Genomic DNA, 9,876 nt, shown 5'->3' on the forward strand with positions numbered 1-9,876 from the left:
TTACACCTTTCAAAGGAGTAGAGAGTAATTTAACAATATTATGTTAAATGAACTAATTTTTTTAATTGAATATAAGAGAAAATATTGAAATCTTCATTCTCATATTAAGCCCACTATATCATTAGGTATTCGCATTCGAGATATTGTAATTGTTCGCTTTATATTGGTCGAATCTCGTTACAATTAAAAGGTGCTTCAAAGAATAAGGAACAAAGATATTTATAAATTATCTTTAACATCAACTCTTAAATATGATGTAGAGCTTTTAGGTGTACTGAAACAAATACGTTATCTACCGAAAGAAAATCTATTTAATCAATGGAGAAAGGGGTTACAAATCCCGAATTCAGAAAATGGACTACAAAAGCTTCATTATTAAATACTTGAAACTCATGAAAGCATTGATGACAGTATAAAAAAATGAATGCAATAAATACTTGAAATGAAAGCATTAATGACAGTGTAAAAAATAAATAAAAAAATAAATGCAATAAATACTTGAAACTCATGAAAGCATTGATGACAGTATAAAAAAAAATAAATGCAATAAATACTTGAAATGAAAGCATTGATGACACTATAAAAAATAAATAAAAAAATAAAAAAATAAATACTTAAAACTCATGGAAGCATTGATGACAATATAAAAAAATAAATGCAATAACTCATTTTTTACTCTATAAATTGTAGAACAATTTTGTTGTCTTCTACCGTCATACAACAAAATTTGACTTTCTAGAGTTTGAGAGATGGCTTTCATCGCTCGGGTGTGCTTGCTCTTTCTTTTGCTCACCTCTGTAGTCACCTGCAAGGAACAACCTTTGATGAGTTTAGTTCTTTACATAAACAACTGAAAAAATATAGTATACACAACTTTTTAAAATGTGTTTTTAGTTTATTCTTTTCTTTTGTTTATGAAAAATGTATTGGCGTTATAGTATACATAACTTTATAAAACGTGTTTTCTGATGCTTGTTATCCTTCCAAGTTAAATTAAAGATTAACAAGAAATAATTTTCTCATAATTGTAATAATTTATTTCCACATTTCAAATTGAATGTTACTGCTGCAGAGATAAAGGAAAAAGGGAATCAAGATCAAATTTTGCATTTTGCTATGTTCTATTACTGTTGGGGGGCATTTTTTTTAGTATGCATACAATGGTAAAGAATATTACTGATGGTTCAACGAGACTATTTTTTTTTTCATATATAATAATTAGTTAGGATAGACCCATTACTACTCATACTAATCACTTGTTGATTAGGCATACTATTTCTAATCCTTAATAGTATAAATTAAGAGGTATGTTTACTTCTGTTTTTATTTTTTGTTTTCATTTTTTTTAACTTTATAAACCTGCTATCTTATTCTTAAAATGTTTTCTGTTTTAAATATTTACACAACAAAAGTGAAAATCACTTTTTCTCTTTTCTTTCTAAGAATCTAACGTTAGGTGAAATGATTTTAATTTGAAACAGGGGACCTAAATAGCAACCACAACATAGACGAACATCACTATCAAGGGGCCAATCCAAAATACGATCCTCGCATTTCTCGTCCACCACGTCTAGGTGAGTAGTTATTATATTTATTTTTAAAAATATACTATATTTTAATTAAATTCCACATTTAATATATTTAGATTTTTAAGTCAAAATGTCTTATAGTACATGTTAATGTTCCCGGCTTGTTAAATAAATAATAAAAAAGTCTCATTCAATTGATTGAACAAAATATACAAATTGGTATATACGATGCTACGTATCTTTAATTTTTACAGATAATTAAGAAACTTGTTAGATAAATTAACTAAATACTAACTATATAATGTTAGACCCAACCTTTTTACTTAACTTTTTAATATTCCATAAACTTTAAGTAATACTTATTCTTTCTTAAAAAAAGTAATAGTTATTTTGATAAATTATAAATATATCATCAACACTTTGTTTTTTTCTAATGGTGAATATACCACCATGAGTGTATTAGGAAATTTTTGCTCCAAATGCTGAATAAATATTCTCGCTCATGAATACTAAGATTTCCATATCGCTCTAAACGTTAGCAATGTACTTATAATATAATTTAAAATATATTTTTTATTCTTAATAAAAATTCTCATGAGATTCATCACATGATGTCTATGTCACTTTTTGAAATTTTTTACTTTTTACTATTTCTGTTAATAATAAAAAGTACAGTAAATTTTGTGTTGATAACATTTTCCTGAAAGGATTTATTTATTTTAAAAATATACACAATGTTTAAGGAAAAGTTTTAATAATTTGCGGACTGTGTTGTTCTTCCCGGTCACCATGTTAGCATTAATAATTTGCAAACTGTCATGTTTGTGGATTAAATAAGTAAAGGTTAACACTTAACATAAAACTTAAGGTTAATAATCTCTACATCTTTGTGTTATTACTCGTTGAATTCTAAAGATTAAAACTATATATTAAAATTTAAATATCTATTTAAGAGAGGTGTTCATATTTTGCTTTCAAATATATTTAAGTAGAATTTTTTCTTTTAGGAAAGATGTTTATAGAAAACTAAGAGCATTGTATTCTTTCTCTTCAATTATTTTGGTTATTTTTTTAATACTTATATAAGTCACAAGGTAATTAAAGTGATTTGGGTGTTCTTTTTTAGGGAACCGAAAGATGCAGATCAATGAAGAAGATTATCCCGGACCAGGGCCTAACCCTATACATTATCCTTTCTCCCCTCATCCTCCCCCACTTGATGATTGAAGACTTAGTGTTATAGACATGGCTGATGGAGTGACAGTGGAGTTAAATTATAAGCATGTTTAAAAAGATTAAGTTACATATATATGAGAACAAATTTGAAATTAAAATGTATAAATGTCTCTCTCTAAGTATTTTAATAAACATATATGTTTAGGACTTGATCTCAAAATTATTAGTTGTTGTTTCTTTTTATTTATTTTTACCGAAAAGTGTTAGTTTATTAGTTTTATAGTTTTATTAAAAATATCAACTGAGGAGATTCAAACTAGCGACTTCTCTCTCCTCCTTTCACCCTTCTCCAATCATCGAACTAATCTTATATCTCCAAAATTATTGGTTGTAATATAAGGAGCTGCTTTTCTGTTAAATCTAATGGCTTTATGTTGTTGCCTGTGGCTCATTTCTTTTGGTCAAAATTAGTTTTAAGGTCATTTTTAAATTCATTTGGCTAGCAATAATTGGAAAGACTCTTGGTTGAATTGGTTTTTTTATGCACCATCAATTTTGTTGTACACAAAGATTTTACTTAGTATCATTCTTCAATCTCAAAAGAATGACAACTTTTTATGTTTCAGTCAGATTGTTCTCCACAGTGATAATTTCTTAGATTTAGAATATTTCTTCAATCAATGGAACACAAGAAAACATCCATAATGAATGGTACAAACATTACACTCACAAGGAAGCACAAATGAAGTGAAAATTGAGTAACTCTTAAAAATTTGTATCTTAAGAGTTAAGGCTTTTGATATCACTTTCGGTAATTTATGATATCAACTATGTCCTGTGGAGAGGTTTGAATTAAGTACTGCATTGTCCTCTTTACTTCCTCATCAGATACATTCGCGCCCGAAATCATTCTCACTTTCAGTGACTCCAATCCAACAAAGCAAGGTGGTATAGTTATAGAAGGATTTGGGAGAAGAATGAGTTGGAATAGACATAATTTAATGGATATTCTTGAATTCAAGACTGAGTATTGAAAAAAAAAGAGATTAAATACATTTTTCATCTTTATAATTTTATGGTTTTTTCATTGTTTGTTTCAGTATTTTTTTCTTTCATTTTAATTCTTAGAAAATATGTTTGTTTTGTTTTTCATTCTTAAAATATTTTAGATTGCACTATCAACGGTAAAAAAATAGTATCTAAAACGCTTTAAAAAACAAACATATTTTAGTAAGGACTAAAATAATTTTTTTTGCAAGAACAAAAACGCAAAATTACAAGAAAAAATATATTTGGAGTAGAAAGTGCAATATCACAATCTTGTCTTCCAAGGAGATTGAGTATGGTCAAACTGGTAAGGTTGGAATTAGATATGCAGAGTAGTTTTGCATCCTTATGCAAAGAACAACTTCCAATGACCAAAGTACTCAACATGCTACAAGTTGAAAACAGCTCAGCGCATTCATTGTGTGAAGGTGAAATGCTCAAGATGCAAGCTTTTTAATGCTGACAACTGCAGAGATTTTGGAAGTTTTTCATTTAAACATCGCAGTTAATGGAAAGCTTAAGAACTGCCAAAGATGTTGGGGGAAACTCAAATTTGGTTCTGAAACTTAACTTTGTGTTGATTGTCAACTTTTGAACATTGTGCATAGAAGCATATTTCATGACCCTATTTAGGAGTTTGGGCTCAACCAAACCATGGCGCTTGAAATCAAGACTAAGAAGGGAAATCGAGTCATCTCGACTGAACAGAACCCAAGATACAAATTTTCTAAATTTGTTCAGCTTACTTAAGTGTGAAGAATTGAATGCAAAATTAGTGAGACATTTCCAAAGGTCTTTCTCCTCTTTACTATCTCTTCCTCTTCATCTTCATCACCAACTTCCCCTCTCTTCCTTTTCCTACCCATATATAGCCCAAAATAGTTTCTAAAATATTTCATCTATAGATATTATTGAGAAATTTGCTTAGAGACCAAATTGGGGAGTGAAAATCTAGAAGTACTTAGCATAGCAACACAAAGAATAATTCAAGTTGCTTCTAGTCATTTTCCTAAATCATTGGTAAAAGGGAAGGAAGGTTATGCCAAAAATACCTTGTAAATTGTGATTTGGAGACAGATTAGTGTCACAACTCTGATTTTTTTTCTCGAATGCTGCTTTCAAGTTTGGTACAATACCCATCTAATCTAGATACAAATATTAGTGACATTGGTTATTTGTTATATTTATAGACTTTTAATTTTTTTTACAACTAAAGATTAATTATAAATAATTACCAACACAACCTGAATATTATCTTTTTGACTATAACTACGACAATTATATGTTAAAATATAGGAGAGTAATTCCAATTCGTGTGTTAGCTATACCTTATTTACAATCCTGCTTTTTAACCTATACACAACAAGGTTAAAAATATAACATTGAATCTGTTAATTAAGTCACAAGAACTTGAATAGAAAGAAAGAGTGTGTGACAATGTGAGGTTTATGTCCATTGCGACAATTTTCTCACTCTGTTTTGTAAGAACGCTCCAACCATATGAAATCAACATAAGTTTGAAGAAACATTCAAACCGAGTGTATTTACTCTGAAGACTTATACTTTGAAGAGTCTGTCAGGGTCTCTCCCTCCTGATTCAGGTCCAACCTAGAAAACATTTTAACATGCAGACTCTATCTATGAACTATACAAAAGACACAACTCCTTAAGTGTTCTCAAAATAACTTTAAGTTGTCGTGCCTCAAAGACATTAAACTTGTCGGGTTCCCATAGTGGATCTCATCACACTATTCGTTGCGCATTAACACATCGCCCTTAAAGGGTCTTACAATTGTGTGATTATACAATGTATAGCTCACAACTCAGTACGTACAATATCTCAATACACATGTATCTTACAATTCAACACATACTCAATTTATCACATATATCCAATCCCAATCACAATGTTGTAATCCCAAGCAACATGTTATCACACCACATGAATCATATACATATCATAGAATATTCATATATGCATGACACAAACACAGACTTTACATATGAATTATGCAATACACACAACTACTTAATTGTTATCAAAATCATTTTAACTCGTTGTGCTTCAAAGTGATTAGACTCGTCGGATTCCCATAGTGAAGGCCATCATAAAACTCATCGTGCATTAACTTATCGCCTTTAAATGGTCTTATAGTTGTGTGATTGTATAATTCATAGCTCACAAATCAATGCACACAACATCTCAATACACGTGTGATCTCACAATTTAACACATACTCAACTTGTCACTTACACATAGTTCATCACATTTCCATAATCCCAAGACAACACGTTATTACTCCTCATACATCATATACATATCACACAGTAATAATATTAATATTTTATGTTCATACAATTAAACCCCTCAAACAATTTCACATAATCATATCAAAATCAAAGGAATCAAAAGCATAGGTTCAAAAACATGAAAACACCAAGAACACTTAATTTTATCAACCAATTTGCATTAGGGCATCAATTGGCCCGTCAAACATAACAATCTCATGATTATAATCGTAAAGGAAGAATTACAATACAGTAAGCATCCCAAAATAAACCTCAAAGTGATCCTGTAAGGATCTATACACATGTTCATTCTAATCCCAAATGAGATAAACTCATCCCTTACCTCTAAACTCATGTGTGTAGTCCTACAACGATAGAGGCATCTCTACTAGTTCCCTAAGATTCTTCAAGCTTTTTTTCTAGTTGTTTTGCAAGAGTTTCCAAGCGTTAGAGATAAGGAGAAATGATTAAAGCCTCAATTTTACTATCTCAGTGTGAGGGGCATATCTCTCATCACAGACATTATTTTGCAAATCCCAATGATGGGAATGTGCGAAAATGAGTTTTTAAGGTGGTGTCAAAATTTCAGGCCGATCCAACAATTAGATACTCTAAGATTGTATTTTTACTGATACATGTTTGGGTATATGAAAAAAAAGAGAATTTTGGGAGAGGAAGTAAGGAGAACGAATTTGAGAGGAAGATAGAGAGAGCCAACAAACATATCATAAATGTAAAAACTAACCTAATATGTCTCTATTCATAGCTAGGGTACTTTGAGCCTATTATTTACTCTATTTTCTTTATTTAATTATTTTATAAAAATGAATTCTATTTTACTCCCTATCAAATAAATAAATAAAATATCATTTTTATTTTTTAAAAACACATATTACCAGATTGTTTTATTCCTACCATGTAGAAAATTAGTGGCGTTAGTTTAGGTGAAAGATAACTACAAATCCTTCTTGGGCAGAAATTGTTTTGAGATGAGAGGAAACCTAAGATTAAGGTAAAATTCCCTTAACTAGTAGTCGAACCAAAAAGTTATTTTAGGATTCCTTTAATTAACCTTAATTCTTGTTGGAGATGACTCAAGTAAGTTTAAGTTTTCGGGTGAGATCCTTGTAAGGAGTAAGCCATAAGTTCATAGAGAAGTCGACCACTGTAAACCGTTGAGTGCTATCCTAGCCGCGTAGGTCCTTATTGGAGTAGTAAAATATTTGAAATAATTTTTAAGTTTAGAGGAGTGCTTGTATGAGGACAAGTAGCGGCCTAAGTTTCCTCGATAACTCAATATTCATGAAAGGATTTATCGTACGTATGACCTAAAGTTTGTAGCCACGGTTTTCGCTTCCACACTTTAGAGGTATTACTGTTAGTTTGATACGTTGTGAGAACCTTAAGAGTTAAATCCGAGGTAGAAGAGATGGGTAGAATTCTTAACAATCTTGTTGTAAGTTTAGTTGATTTGTTAATATAATTTTGTTGAGATTTTTTAAATTTGTATGTTATTATTTGTGTTATATATATGTTACGTTAATTTTAGTTGGTATGTTATTATTATTGGTTTAGATTTTTTAGGTTTGTATGGTATTATTTGTGTTATACGGTACGTTAGTTTTAGTTGATTTCTTAATATGATTTTGTTGAGGTTTTTTAAATTTGTATGTTATTATTTACGTTAATTTTAGTTGGTATGTTATTATTGTTTGGTTTAGATTTTTTAGGTTTGTATGGTATGATTTGTGTTATATATATGGTATGTTAGTGTCATAACCTAATTTCGTCCGGGAACCATTGTTTGGTTGCATGCAACCTTCGCTTGACCGCCTCGAGGTACTTAACACTCATCGTTAGGTAATCCGTAAAGTTTTGCGACATTCCAGAAGTAAAAAAGAAGCATTGCTTCACAACCCGTAAAGTTCCGCAACATTCCGGAAGTCAAAAAGAGCATTGTTACGTAATCCGTAAAGTTTCACAACATTCCAGAAAGAAAATGGATGTCATTACAGAATCCGTAAAGTTTCGTGAGATTTCAGAAAGAAAACAGCCAAAAACACAAAAATGGGGGGGGGGTGAACTTATCAAGATAGGGGTGTAAATAGAAATTCCAATCTAGGCCCTTCCGGAGCATTTTGAAAGTTGGGTTGCTTAAGGAGTAAGCAGATGGGCAGCAAGCTCCTCCACGCTTTTGAAAAATGGTTTCCGGGGCTTCCGTGGCTTCCATAATGCTTCCGTAAAATTTCCGAAAACCTTGGGTAAGCATATTTCACTTAACATTGGTGAAAGGGAAGAGAAAAAAAATGAAAATCAAATCTGAAACACTTCTGTAAGGCTTCCGTAAATTTTCTGTAAAGTACGAAAAGGGGGGTGAACTTAGTAATTCGGGTGCGCTTAGAAAGCTTCCTCAAGAAGCCTCTGGGCGGCAAGCACCTCCCTTTTTCCCTATAAATAGGGGAGGGGGGCTGTTTCAAAAATATTCATCACCCCTTCGCTATGCATTTCGACTGTTTTGGGTGAAAAAATGTGTTTTCGTGAAGAAAATCCAAGCCGAGGTGCTTCCATAACGCTTCCGTAAGCGATTATGTGGAAATTCTTCATTGTTCTTCATCGTTCTTCACCGTTCTTCGTTCGTTCGTCAGTCTTCAACCGGTAAGTTCCCGAAATTGAATCTTTCAATTCATTCTTCGTTTTGTGTACTTTCACTTTAATTTCGCTTAGTTTCAATTTTCTTTTCTTCTGCTTTAAAGAGCTTTTTATCGTTTATTTAAGTTGTTTTCTCACCTAATAAATGATAAAATAAATTTCAACTGATCATTTGTGTTGTAATCTCGTTTAATCACTGTTAAAACAAAATCTAACCGATCGTTCACGCTGTAACCACGGTTAAACCAAAAAAAAGGCAAAATAATAATAAAATAATTAAAATATCTTGAAAAAATAATAATAAAATAATCAAAATATCTTGAAAAAATAATAATAAAATAATCAAAATATCTTTGAATAAAATAATAAAAAAAATCAATCGGACGTTTTTTCTTTGAAAGTTTCCTTGAATGAATTGACTAATAATCAAAGTGAAACCAAGGCAAAAATCAACTCAGAAATCAAGCTTTGTCCGCAAAAATCACTAAAAACCGTTTTAAGGTCCAACGCCTTAAACGGTCCTCTTTGCTTTTTTCGGTTAACATGGACCGTTCAAAAGCATAAATCAACATGTAACTTTACCACTTTTGCAAGAACTACGTAGGTCTGATTTCCTCATCACAATTGAGGATACGTAGGAGCAAAAGCCCCGCTTTTGTCGACCACCCCAAGAGATCGTTAATGGTCCAACGCCTTAACGTTTCTCTCATTTCCAAAAATCAAAAGATCCTTTAATGGTCCAACGCCTTAAACGACTTTTGTTCTTTTAAAATCGATCTTGCGAAAAAAGATCAAAACAACTTAACCAACGTTTAGTTCTCAAAGAACTACGTAGGTCTGATTTCCTCATCGCAATTGAGGATACGTAGGAGCGAGGGAAACACCCTTGTCGACCACAAAAAGATAAAAAATACAAAAGGCATAAAAAGACATAAAAACGTAAAAAAGGGAAAATAAAACAAATCGAAGACATGATATTGCACACTTGGTTGAAGGCTGTCGTCCCTTGTGACGGACGCGTGGGGTGCTAATACCTTCCCCGTTCGTAAAAACAACTCCCGAACCTTTCATACTTAAAGTTCGTAGACCACACCTTTCCAATTTTTTCGACGTTTTCCTCGAATAAACGTTGGTGGCGACTCCACGCATTTTCCTCCCATGGAAGACACACCCGTGAGCCCCGCGT

The 9,876-nt window shown here is 31.5% G+C and overlaps 1 protein-coding gene across 1 annotated transcript; it reads left to right on the top strand.

Annotated features, from left to right (window-relative positions):
* The first annotated feature begins 332 nt into the window (after window positions 1-332).
* LOC100796181 (uncharacterized) lies at window positions 333-2,925 on the top strand. The gene is made up of 3 exons (XM_003538251.5): window positions 333-828; window positions 1,482-1,574; window positions 2,656-2,925. Exons 1-3 carry the CDS (start codon window positions 750-752, stop codon window positions 2,754-2,756), a joined length of 273 nt encoding a protein of 90 aa, XP_003538299.1. The 5' UTR covers window positions 333-749; the 3' UTR covers window positions 2,757-2,925.
* Window positions 2,926-9,876: the final 6,951 nt, after the last annotated feature.

The sequence above is a fragment of the Glycine max genome, chromosome 11, assembly GCF_000004515.6.
Source record: "Glycine max cultivar Williams 82 chromosome 11, Glycine_max_v4.0, whole genome shotgun sequence".
Classification (NCBI taxonomy): Eukaryota; Viridiplantae; Streptophyta; class Magnoliopsida; order Fabales; family Fabaceae; genus Glycine; species Glycine max.